This window comes from Sylvia atricapilla, chromosome 1, assembly GCF_009819655.1.
Source record: "Sylvia atricapilla isolate bSylAtr1 chromosome 1, bSylAtr1.pri, whole genome shotgun sequence".
NCBI lineage: Eukaryota > Metazoa > Chordata > Aves > Passeriformes > Sylviidae > Sylvia > Sylvia atricapilla.
The window spans coordinates 35,226,751-35,240,244 of NC_089140.1; the positions used below are offsets into that span (position 1 = coordinate 35,226,751).

At 36.3% G+C, this 13,494-nt stretch overlaps 1 protein-coding gene across 1 annotated transcript in view; it reads right to left on the minus strand.

The window, feature by feature from the left end:
* Positions 1-13,494, minus strand: part of HACL1 (2-hydroxyacyl-CoA lyase 1) — a 21,066-nt gene continuing 7,572 nt past the window's right edge. Inside the window, exons 5-17 of the mRNA XM_066319477.1 lie at positions 12,885-12,957; positions 12,293-12,370; positions 11,231-11,325; positions 10,705-10,817; positions 8,954-9,089; positions 7,712-7,817; positions 6,289-6,372; positions 5,893-5,994; positions 4,815-4,969; positions 3,505-3,663; positions 3,118-3,225; positions 2,338-2,524; positions 1-1,940 (exon numbers count right to left, since the gene is read on the minus strand). Of these exons, the coding sequence (XP_066175574.1) occupies positions 1,908-1,940; positions 2,338-2,524; positions 3,118-3,225; positions 3,505-3,663; positions 4,815-4,969; positions 5,893-5,994; positions 6,289-6,372; positions 7,712-7,817; positions 8,954-9,089; positions 10,705-10,817; positions 11,231-11,325; positions 12,293-12,370; positions 12,885-12,957 (1,429 nt within the window). The 3' untranslated portion in view covers positions 1-1,907. The remainder of the gene's footprint in view (positions 1,941-2,337; positions 2,525-3,117; positions 3,226-3,504; positions 3,664-4,814; positions 4,970-5,892; positions 5,995-6,288; positions 6,373-7,711; positions 7,818-8,953; positions 9,090-10,704; positions 10,818-11,230; positions 11,326-12,292; positions 12,371-12,884; positions 12,958-13,494) is intronic.

Genomic DNA, 13,494 nt, shown 5'->3' on the forward strand with positions numbered 1-13,494 from the left:
AAAGCATGACAATCACTTTTTATTAATTTTCAAGTATAAAACAGTAATTTCTACATTTGCTTATCCAATGCAAATTATCTCCCCTGTGGTCAGTTTCAGCATTAAGTCTTGGAGATATTTTACACCATCATAACAGATTGTGTTTAATCACTGAAACATATAAAAATTAATGTGTGAGATAAGAAGAATGCAACAAAATTCATGTCAAGATTCAACATTGTTCCACCTTCATTGCAGAGTACCCCAGAGAACACAGAAACTCAGCAGCCTTACATTCTTTTGTGAGCTGTATTCATTCTAGGATTTTATCCTTTTTTACTTCAGATATTATTTCTTTCTGATATTATCTACTGTGCAGAGACATTCCTACATTCCTCTGCCTAACAGTAACCCACGGCCTTGGGCCAGACCCAAACTAAAGTGCCAGACACAATAAGCCAAGCCTTTTGCAACAAATTGACTATATTGACTATAGGCCATGATCCCCTGTCAGCCCAGTTCTTTCTCTCCTCAGGTCATCAAGTGCCTTCCACTAGATAACTAATATTTACTGACAATGGAACAATAGAAAATAAAGCAAGCAAAACCCAAATCAGAGACAGAATATTCCCTTTTGTGCAAGTAACAACAAAGAACCTGTGCATTTGAGAACAGATGTATATATAAAGGAATCTGTTCAGAGTATCTTGCATAGTAGCTCCTGTAGGTCATGATAGAAGCATAAACAGTTGTGCTTTAAGTCTCAGTCTCAACTCTAAGTCAGATTGTCAGATGCAGTAAAAAATGGAAACACAGTAGACAGAACTCCAGGCAGGCCAAATATCTGATTTAAATGTTACCTCTGCATCACAGTGCAGGTGGGACTCTAAGTTGCTATCCAGTTACAAAAAAAGCCCTTGTTAGGGCTTTTATTAGCCAGCCACAGCACAAACACTGGTGGTTGCTTTGTGATGTCAGCCAAAATGAACATTATGCTCCAGTCTAATAGCTATTATTGCTGTTGCTCTGGTGAGGGATTTTTTTAAAATTTTGTTTTCATTTTGGGTTTTTTTGTGGTCTTTTTGTTGGTGTCACTGTTGATATTTCAGGGATGATGGTGGTAATGTTTTATTTAAAATGCTTCTGATTGTAAATCTTTACAATCCATTAATACTGGAAATCTCACTGATAAATATGGCCACATTTTCAGCCTACAGCCAAGGTGGTGTCTGTGAAGAGCTAGGCTTCAAACAAAAAAACAGGATTTTCTTTTCCTACAAACACTGTAAGTTCCAGTTAGTAAAAACAAAATCATTGGACAGAAGCTTAGCCCTTGAGTAAGTCTACATTTATAACACACTACTTCTACATTCAGAAAAAGCTGGAAAATCCATCTGTAAAATTAGGAAGCCACTACCAATGCAACGGGCTTCGATGCATAATGAGGCCAACTGGGAATTATTCACAAGAAGACACTTTCATTTGGTCCTTAGAGGACAAAGTTTTTAACTAGTAGAATGGTGGTCTGGTTGGTTAAAAATCAAGCTACTATAATTGCTGTCAAATGACTGTCAAACATTTCTGTGCTTCAGACAGCATAAAACTCTCACCTTAATCTTCTGTTCATCCTGAACATTGAAGATTTTAATCCACAAATAATGCATTTTACTTTGAGTAAAATAAAAAGTATATAATTTTATCATCAGTGTTTGTGTACAATCTACTAGAGGGCCCGGTATACATTCATATGTGTCTTTCTTATTTTACAATTACCTAATTTCAGCACTTAGAGATTACTCTAACAGCAGTTCTGAAATCCCACTTTGTTCCAATGCTTATGCAAAATACAGTTTATCAGTTCCACTTCCAGAAAACAATTCGGTTTTGTTTCATGTGCTGCCTTGCACCACTATCATCTTCCTCTTCTACTACAGGTTAGAACGAGTCAGCCAGGGAAATTCCTGAAAGCAAAAAAACACAACACAGAAGAAAAACCTTATCAGAATGGGCAAACAGTTAACTACCAGAAGGAATCCACAGGATATCAAGATTGCTCAAAAATGTTTCACCTGCTTTGGTCTAGAATGAAAAGGAATAACCTTAAATTCTGGAAACAGTCATCAAGGACACTATACATTAATAATAGCCAGTGGGGGGAAAAAACAAACACGCAGATAGCAAGGAAAGCAGATGGCATGGTGTAAAAGGATCTATTTTCTCCATTTCCCAAATCTAAGAACAATCTTTCTGCCTTGCAACCATCTCTGCCTCCTCTGTGATTTAAGTGATGGTCCTTAAGGTTTTCAGAAACTCATCACCATGAAGCTTACAGAAAAAGAAAGGAAAACACATACATACCTGTTTCTTTCTCTCAGACTGTGGATCAATCACTACATTTATAAGAGAAGGCGTTTGCTCGTCAGTCACACTTGCTTTCAGAGCATTCTGCAATTCTTCTGGTGTTTTAACAAAGTATCCTTTACCTCCAAAGGCAGACATAATTTTCTCATAGTGTGCATTTGGCAGGAGAGAAACAGGAGGTACACTGTAACAGAATGGAAAACATGATTAAGGGCATGGGAAAATTGCCAGGCTGACTAATTTAATTACTTTAGCACCAATTTTAAAGTCCAAGATGATTATTTTGCTGGCCTGATGAATTCTTCTGGGCTGAAAGAACCGTGGTTCCTGTATTACCTAAGATGTGTTTATAGGGTAGCATACTCATTTTCATCTTGTGGAGACATTCCTCAGCAAAGCTTTAGCCTAGTTCTCTTTGTAGAGAGATCTCAGCTCAGAAGCAGAAGTCCTGTGTAAACTCAAAACTCAAGTCTCAGGTAATTTTGGAGAGAATCAGGATTTTGAAAATTAGCTCACTATGAACTCTGTACTGTGTGGGCTGAACTGCTGCAGGAACCTGAGAAAACTAATAGGGAATCTGTTGTGCAAACAGCAGGCTTGAATTAAGTTGGCTGTTTGCTTTTGGCAACTGGTTCTTACTTAGGTGAACTTAGCCCAGGACTAAATTGATTTTATAAAAGTAATTTTAATCTGGATCATAAAGCATTAAAAATTAAGCAACCATCAATTTTGCTCACTTTTTCCACAGCTAACAGGACATTCTTTGAAGATGCTTACCATGTAGTAGGGTCACCAAACTTTAACATTTCCTCCCAGGAATTTGCATCCAAACCAGTGTAAATCCCATTGTTGTTTACTATGACAATCAGGATTGGCAAGTTGTATCTATAAAAAGACACATTTGGAAGAATTCTGAAATACTTGCCCCCTTCTGTAAGATGTTAAGAGTGTAATTTTCCTTACAAGGAAAAAAAATCACTTCCACCTGAAATATGATTTGATCATCACTGGTAAAGCACTACATCACATCAACATAAAAAAATGAGCATGCAGGTTTTCTGGCTTGTTTTCATGTCTTTCCTGGATGCCTCACCTATGAGCAGTTAAGTCTCCAAGTTAAAGTGACCCTGAAGAGCATCTTCTTCAGCCAAAAAAACCAGTTACCTGCAGATAGTCTCCACCTCCATTCCAGAAAATCCAAAAGCACTATCCCCTTCTATGCAGACAACTCGCCTTCCAGGTGTGTGGTCTCTGGCTACAATTGCAGCTGCTATGGCAAAACCCAAACCCACTCCCATGGTTCCAAAAGTACCTGCATCAAGCCTAAAAGGAAAACACAGAATTACTATCCCTTTATTTCTACTCAATTTCTTCAATTCATCCACTGTGCCTTACTTTTAATACTTTGCCATAAAGTATTCAAATACTGTTTTATAAACACCTGGTATAAAGAGATACCACATGTAAAGATCATTATATTCAGTCAAACATTTGATAAAACTGCAAATGTTTTAAGTGATATAAACATACTGGAACTGAAATTAAAATGAAGAACTCTTGTATAATAGTGCTACAATAAAGAACTATTCTCATATGCTTTTAGCTTGCACAGTAACAGTATTTCAAAAACATTCCATTACTGTAGAGACAGACAACATGAAATATTTCTATATTTAATTCCTTGAAAATATAACTATTAGTCTGAAAGCCACTGATTAAATACTGTTGTTCAAATTTTAGTCTTCTGTTCAACCATTTGAAATCAAATTGAAAGCTATAATTTAGTTAGATCATTTCAATCAGAAGCACATAATGGATCCAAAAGTACATAAAGCACTAGATTATTCTAGGGTTAACTCCTCGAATTTGCTTTCAGAAATGTATTTTATTATTTAAAATAAGGACATAGTAATGTTACTGGTTGTCTCTTGAGGCTGCACTGCACATTTCTGAAAGCAAATTCAAGCAATTCTACTGGAAGTACATGGGTTTTCGTGCTTATTAGTTGTTTTGTTCAAAAAGCAGTATTTTGAGTACTCACATCTTAGGCATGCAGGTTTACATGAAAGCATGCCCAATATATAATCCAATTTTCAAGTTTTCCCCATTTTGAAGTGTTCCAAAAGAACCCTCTTCATATGAATTCTTTTCAAAATGAGAATTCCAGTGACTTTTTTATTTTTCATCAATATTTACCACAGACTCTGAACACAGAAACAAACATCTAGGTCAGGGAATTGAATGCTCATCACTCACTTTCCACAAGAGAGAGAGTAACTATCACCATTGTGCTGCAGAGCATGCAGAGAATTGTTAAAATTTCTGACAGGACATCAGTATGTGAGTGGAAAACTTTCCTTAATCCCTGTCTCAACATATTACACTTCTGTTTTCCAGACCATTATATTTCTTAGCTAAATGAAAACATTTATGCAGAAATGTTATGCCTGTTGACTTAGAACAAAAGATCCCACCTTTGACGGGGATAGAAATTTGGAAGCATAGTTCGTCCAATGTCCATGGTGTTTGCTCCCTCACTCACTAAAATGCAGTCCTTGGGTATCAGTTCTCTGATGTGATGAAAGACTGTATAATAATTCATAGGCAGAGATTTCTGTAATGCTAATACCTTAAAAATAAAAGGTATTAGTAAGTCCCATTAATAGAATTTAAGGTGCAAAACAGAGACACATGAATAATAATGATGGAAATAAAAATACACTCTGCTGGGTAAGGCCGGAGTATTTGGTTTTCCATGCACTATATCAAGGTCACTCCTGTATCTACCCTGGCAAGACAACAACGTACTTATCAGAGGCTCAATAATCTCAGCAACCCTTCGATGGCCTATCATTAGCAGAAGCTATTAAAACTCAGTTTAACCCAAGAGGCACAAGAAACTTTTCTGCACCCAGGTTAGACTATTGACAACCCTAAGTGAGCTGTCATCTGTGTGCTGAGAGGTAATTCAAAAAAGCAATCTGCTAGAATGAATTTATTTTAGATCCCAGTCTTGGGAACATGCATCTGAAGCTGCAGAATATGAGTTACATAAAGCTAGGTATATACCAAGCATGTGTAGTCTCCTGGTCTTAACAGCTGCTTGCTTTTAACATGGATTAAACTTAGATCAGCATTGCTAAACTGCACTATTACAAACAATGATTACAATTAGAAAAAAACTAAGAATGAGTCTTCACCTAAGCCAGCTTCCACCTGGAGTACTTGGAGTATCTGTCCATTGCTTAGAAGTCACTGCCCATAATACAGCAGTTCTGGCTGTGGTCTTCTACTACTGGCTTTAAGAATCCAATCCCAAAGTGTAATGATTTCTACACAGTTTGAATGCATACAGAATCACAGAATACTTAACCTATAATGCTTACAGTTCCTAAGCACAAGAGTAAGTCTGTACCAGAATGGTACAAATTTTCAAAGTCTGGGTGACTTAAGTGAAAAATAATTGAGGAGGCTGAATACAGTTACAAAACTGACAATGCATCAGTACCTGTTATAGCAAGAAACCTTTTAATTTCTTTAATGTCACACTACCTTTGATCTTTCCTCATTGTTCTTTATTTTCCCTCTTAGCTTCTGCCACCACTCTGAATTAGAAGGGTATTTCCATGATCTTTTGTTGAATTCCTCTAAGAGCTGGAACAATATTGAAATGCTGTAGAGGGGTCTTGCAGTGTGTTTAAAAAAGACAACAAAAGCATCAATAACAACATTATCAAGGACAATCCCAGCACAATTGCAGTAACACTAATCAGAACCGTTAACATATCATTTGAGAATAGACTGGATATACAACATGAATATAGTGCCTGAAAAATGTTTTTCCTTGAACAGTTGGGGGTTTTTTCTCTTATTTTTAACTGGCAACTTACTTCACATGAATCAGAGGAAATTGAGGTCAAAACCAGAGGACACGGGACATTACGTTACCTGCTCAGTCACGGCCTTTATGTCACCTAATAAAGTTGCAGCTGGCCTTACGTTATTCCCCAGCTCTTCTGCACAAATATCAATCTGTATTTCAAAAAGAAAGACAACCATTAACTCAAGGATAACTCAAGAACTTTTTTTTTTTCAGTTCAAGCAAGGAACATAGCCTTACATACATAGATGTCTAAAAGTCTTCATACCTTGTTTTGGCTGTAAAGATAACTTCCCTTCTCTTTTCTTGACACATCAGGAAATCCTTTATACAAATTAAAACCCTATGGTACATACCTATATTAATAAAAAAATCATATATATCCTTACAGTTGACTGCTTGCTTATTTCAAGCTTCTGCAGACACTGCAGAACTTTACTGCAACATTGTATGAGAGATAAAAATCTAGGTTCAGGTATACCCTTAAAGTCTATACAAAGTAGCAATTTTCTCACTGAGAAAACTGCGTACGCTACTTGACAGTAAAAACTTAGTCAGCACGAAGAAACTGAAAAGTAAGCAAATCTGTCAGTGATGCATGAGCCCTCTAAGGTTACATAAACTTATTTCTGACCAGGTCACACAGACTATGAACTGACTTAGTATTTTAATACTAATCTCTGATAGTGAAAAAATTAGGTGAGATGAAAAAACATTTTCTTTAATTATTTTAGGAAGAGGAAATCTAAAATATGTATTATTTGTAAAAATAATATTTGCAAAAATAACGTGTATTTTTAAAAATTTAGCTTAAAAATTAATGCTATTGCAAAGTTTGGAACTTTAGACTATGTTCCAGGTCAGTGCAAGCAAGACCAATATGTTGGATCAACTACTACTATTTGGTCACAGACTCTTGGGGAGGAGATTTTAAGGACACAATTTAAAGACTTCTCTTTCTAAGACCTGGGAAACTGCCAAATGCATTAATTAGTTAAACAGCCTTTCCTCCTCTTATTTCATTTCCGAGTGACTGAGCTTTTACATTATGACAGGATCTGAAAGCAGTTCATTTTCAGAAAAATTCAGTCAAGAGAGCAGTATGAAAGATTCCACAATTTCAAAGACAGTTTTCTTTTAATCACAGAAATTCCAATGCTCAAAAAAATCACAACAGTACTGTGAGTCTAATTCTGTATTAGTCAACTGCATAGAAGTGTCTGCCCTCCTCATTACAGCAGCACCAAGCTCTTGATACTAGGAACAATATTGTAAGCACTCTTACAAAAAAAATAAGAAAGCAAAAAAACACAATTAAAGAAATTGTAAGTATTTATGCATAATTACCCTAACTATATGCACCATACTGCACTGTCCATATGGCAGTACTTGCCACATGAAATACATTACCAAAATAATGTAAGATAATTGCTCTGGGCAATGCTAGAACACAGAAGACTTCCATTAAGTAATAATTATCTTCCTCCTTACCTGAATAACCTTTACATCCTGTCGATACCTTGGTGGAAGACCAAAATGCAAAATCCAATTCAACCTTGCACCAAGCAAGATGATGACATCAGCATGCTGTAATGCCCTAATAAAGGGAAATGACAAAACCAGACAAGAAGGAATCACTATTACATTTAACAGTCTTTGCAAAATTAGAAGCAAAGAAAAAAAATCCTAACCACCACAGCAAACCCCAGAATATACATATAATTCTTCCTTCCACTAAGGTGCTTGCTTAGCCCCAAATACCTCCCATCCCTTTTTACAGCCAATCACCAAGCCATTCTTGAGTTAAGGTATTAAAGAAGAAAATTAATTACTATTTTCCTATTGCACTGTGTATAGGAGAGGAATCATTACATTAGACCAACAAGGTACTAGAATGATGCTGAGGTTAAAGCAAAAGACTCACTACTGTGACACTGGCCAACAGTGGATGCCAAAATTAAGACTGTATGGGCATCTCAGTTTAGTTTCCCATTAATTTACTATTCAGATAGGCAGATGATATTTGGCATATTCTTTTATACTCCATTCTTCCTAGCAGCATGGTTAACAGTGATAAAGCTAAGATGCTCAGCAATGGGCAGCATTTTACTTTCAGGGTATATAAATGCTCCATCTGCAAACTGACTTGGCATATTCATACATAGTAGGGTTCTTAGAGTCCATTCACATTAATTTTGCCACAAGGAAAAAAAAAACCCACCCTACTTTATGCATAGTCTTTCAGTATAGTTTGAAATATCTTATTTTTCTTTATAAAGTGCAATTTAGTGATAAGGTATTGCAAACACACAGAGACAACAGCTGGCAAAACTTCAACTGCAACTTGGCCAGTTCAAGCTTCTGTTTATGGTGTTAAAGCAAAAAGGAGTTTGTCTAGTTCACAAAGTTAAATATTTAACATAAACTGCTGGCCAGCTCTGTTTCATGTTACGGAATACACACTAGCAATATTGATCCATCTACTTGCCATAGGTTTCATAGCTACAGATTATAATAGATCTCAAAGTATCTTCCTGGTCAGCATTCTTAAGGTGATCCACTTAAATCTGTTGTCCCTTTCCCAGCAAGATCTTCAGTCCTCTATAGTAAGGTGCAAAACGTGTTTGAAAATACTTTTGTGGTATGAATTTTCTCTTCCCTGGCATCTGCAGACCACCAAAATTCCTAGTTGTTTCTCAGCTGTTAGGATTAGAAGCCTTGCTTTATATTTACGTTGATCTTGCTGCAGCTACACAATTTGGATGGTTATCAGGAACTACTCCTTTTGCCATTGGTGTAGGCAAAAAAGGCAGTCCACAAAGGTCCACCAACTTTCTGATGTTGTTTTCAGCATGTGAATAAGCAGCACCTGAATGAAATAAAAGAAACTGCTTAATACTACAGAAACCAACTGTATTTGCTTGAACTTCAATTAAGCTGATTACATTATGGCAGAGAGTACTGTTTCCCATTATGAAAGCTGCCTGTGCTTTTTCATTCTGAAGAACTCAAAAGTAAACATGCCAAACCACAGATATCTGCAGTTAAAATTTCACCTATTTTTAACAAAAAGTTTTGTTTGCTTGTGTTTTTTGTAAGATCAGCTGAATTATTTTATCAGTTTTTATGAAGCAGAGCAGGGAAAAAACAGGAGATCTTGTTTATTTAAAATGATAGTTTTTTAGTGGGTGAAGTTTGGTATTATGGGACAGAGACTTCTGCAGCAGCAACACAAGATGACATTTATGTTGTGCCATGTCCTTTTTTGCTTACCCCCTGCATGCTGCTGTACCACATGCTCCATAACAACCTGCCCAAGGACTCTACTACAAGCCTTTAGTGAGAAGAGAGAAGCACATACAAGTCCTTGCAAAACTTTGTGTTTGTGCACACATTTCCTGCGATGCTGCAGCAGTACATGGCTGCTGAATTAAGCCTGCCCAGGCAACATGGACTAACTGACTAGTCCTTAATGGCTTGAGTCTGTGAGTCTTATATCCTGAAGAATATACTTCTGTAAATCTTTTAAAAAATTCTGCTAAGATCAGTATATAACACAAGTCCAGGTACATTTGTTGAGTAGATTCTCAATCGCTGATATTGACAAAACACAGATTTTTTTTTTACATTTTCCACATTTCAGTTTTGAAGAACACCCTTTTTTCATGTGTATCCAGCCAGAGAGAAAAAAACCGCCCATAATCTCTTCTGATCTACCTTCTGTTTTCAATTTCACTACCTAATCTATCATAAGATCCATCTCATTTCAATCATTGCACTCCTTAATTAAACACAGACAGAGATCATTCCCCACATCTGCAGAAAAGCGGCCTGGGTTAAATGAGCTGGTTATTTTAATTCTGCTCCTAGCTGACATGTATCTTCAACAGAAGCACCTCTGCACTGGCTAACACCCCACAAGGAGGCACAAAAGAAGTGAACCAGCAAAGAGAATAATTACCCTCCATCTCCAGGAACTGATTACACTGCAGAGTACAATGGAAAGTCCATAAAACAGCAACAGTAGCAGCACCTGTTGTGTTGCTGTATATCCCCACACAGGCAGAATGGCACTTTCAGTAAGAATCAACAGAAAAATGACCTTTGGTTACTCAGATTCTTGCTATATATGCCAGACAAAGAATATAATTTCCATAATAGAATTTAAATTGCTCAGAATTTTGGAAGTAATCCCTTGGTATGGGCTCTAGGATTAAAGACAACGGTTATGTGATTTTTTTTCTACATAAACTTATACTTTATCAATCAATTTTTCTTCAAACTAGATGAAAAATACACTATTACAGACCAGGAAAAAATTCTAAAACCAGAACAGATTTTAACATTAAATTCCAAAGAATTTTGTGTTTTTACTACCAGCTGGTTGGTTTGTTTGACTTAAAAGAATTAATGCTTCTAGGAAAAAGCAATCACTGTTTTTGTCCTGAACATGCACAGTTCAAAGCTATATCAAAGCATTCTACCTTTGCCAATAATGAGCAGAGGCTGCTTGGAAAGAGCAATGACAGAGGCTGCTTTGGATACAGCAGAGTGTTCAGCCACGCTGATGGGAGGTGGCAGGCAGCATTCCATGTACCTGAAGCCAAGCAAAACAAAAGAAGCTCTTAAAAAATTTCAAAACAAGAAATGATGAAAGACAAGACCTATTGTTTAGCATAAAACTGCAGTTGCTCCACACCATGTTACAGCATTTATTAGAAAAGGAAATGTCTTTTTCTAAACAGGCTTTGAAGTTTTCCATCCTTGTTTCTTTAATCTTGTAACGTAGTGTTATTTCAGAGATTTACAGAGTGACACCATTATATTACCATTAACTCATTCTTTTTTGCATATTTCATTACAAACTGAAATCTGTACCATGTTATGACAGAATTTAACATTTAGAGGCTGGATTTTCTTGTTTAAGGAGAAAAAAAACCAAAATTAACCTATAAATGAACTTTCTTTTGTTCAGTGACTTGAAAAACAGTGAAGGTAATCTTTACGCACTTGACAGAGCTCTTATTCACCTGAAGATTCACAAAATCCCCGGGTATGTCAATATAGCAGGAACCTGGACGACCATACATACTGGTTCTTACAGCCTAGAAAACACACAATCACAGCTTTAATCACTGCTTGACAGTATTTTAAAAAGATTTCTATTCAAAAAAGCAAGAAAACTCTTCTGTAGGCAGACAAGATGCAGAGTTGCATTTTGCTGATTCATTGTAGTGGAAGCTTCCATAGACTGATTTTTACCAATAAAATAAAGTTTTGACAGCTGTTTATACTTCTTCTTATATACCTGCTGTAGCCTTTCAGCAGATGTATAATATTAGACTTTGTTTAATTTGCAATGAGACAACTGCATTATCAGCTGTTATGTTTGGAGATACAAAATTAAACATTCATGATGAATTCTACTTAAAATAGCATGGAATAAAACCAAGATAACCAATGCCTCCATTTTCTATTACTTTTGATCCCAGTTCTATTGCAGGTAGATGCTCTGCTGAATTTGCACTTCTGGAAACAGTATGACAGTATGCAGAATTTAGGCTGACATGGCTGAAGGGTTGCTACAGCAGTGCCAAGAGACTTCTCTAATCCTCTCTGAAGCACTGAGATAAGGATGTGCTCTCACTCTCAAAAAAACCCCAACAAAGCAACAACAGAACTCGAAGCCCAAACACAACCATCTCCACTGTCCCCCTCCAAATCTCCTTCACATGACAGTGGTAAAACAGCTGAAGCATTACATTTCTATTTATTGCATCTCTCCCTAAAAGCATTAATTTCATAAAAATTGTCCAACTCTATCTGAAACAAACAAAAAACACTGCAGGGATCAGTAAGCATCAGACTGGACTAGGATCTATTTCTAGCCTATTTCATAGCATTGTTCAGAAGGCAAAACCTCCCCAATTGTAAATTTACCCAATCAACCATCACCTCCTATCTGCCAGAGCAAATCACTTAGAGTAAAAACTATACAAAAATGAACCCTCAAAACTTAAACAGGAGACAGTCTACCTGATGTTCTGTTGTTCATTTTGTATTTTTTCGTACCTTTTCAATAACAGCAGGAATAACTTCCAGGCTGCTTGGGCGGACAGACAGCTTGTTGTACAGCCTGCCAGCTTCAACCTGAGTAAAGGCAAATAACCACTGTTGATTTATCCAAGTGATTTCCTCGTTTCCGTCTCATTCCAACATGAATAAAATGAAAGAGATGCCAGATGAAAAGAAACAAGGTGGAAACTTCCCCATGGAAAAATGCAGTCACAGCTCATGAAAACTATCAAAACTATACTCATTCCTCTGAGTACTTAAGTTTTTTGGCATTTTTTTTCCCCTTCCCCATAAACTGGTTTATTTTCTTGGACATTTTGCTTTTGTCCATCTCAGAACAAACAAAGGTAATTTATACTAGCTGAAAACCTAAAACAGAGTATGAATTCCATAATAAATAGGGACAAAGACATTTCAGGCAGTCTGCTGTATTTACACAATGTCAAATTTAAACCGTAGATGGAGCAATCAACAGCATTTTAAGATCTGCTAGAAAGAGGGTAGCGTTTGAGATCCTTTTTCCTACAATAATGAAGAATAAGAATTATTTAACTGCAACTTTCCTGTAGAAAGTGATATGTCTGTGTACCTGTGGGAATTCTTGGAAAGCTCCCATGGTTTCCTGATTTCTGTCAGAAGAACCTCCAATAACAATCAAAGGCCTAGAAAAGTGTATTAAAAACAAACAAAAAACTCACTTAAGTGTGTATATACATATATGTAGCATCCACAGATCTCTATAACATTAGATAGAGAATAAAGAAATGGATTCTAAATATCAGAGTGTCAGCCAGTAAGCCTTCACAGCAGCTTTTGGGCCACCAGTTTTGGGACAATTTGACCCTATTAAGTGACTTACATCACAGAAGTTTTAAACCAAATCACATTGCAGGCAATTTTCATTCAAGTTTGATAATATGGGTGACACAGTGGTTTAAAGGAATGACAACACCTAAAAAGAAGTTAAAAAGTACTGATTGGTCCAAAAAGTATTAAGATGTGTGTTTATAAAGGATATTGTAACATGCACAAGCACTAGAACTACGAAATAAGCTAGAACACAATTTTTCAAAAAGATTATGTTTTCTTTGTATAAAATTTGGAACACAGCAGAAATTAGCTGACTGAGAGTACCACTCCCTGCATTTTTTTTAGCAAAAAAACCTACAAAACCCAAATAAACAGACAAAATATTAACA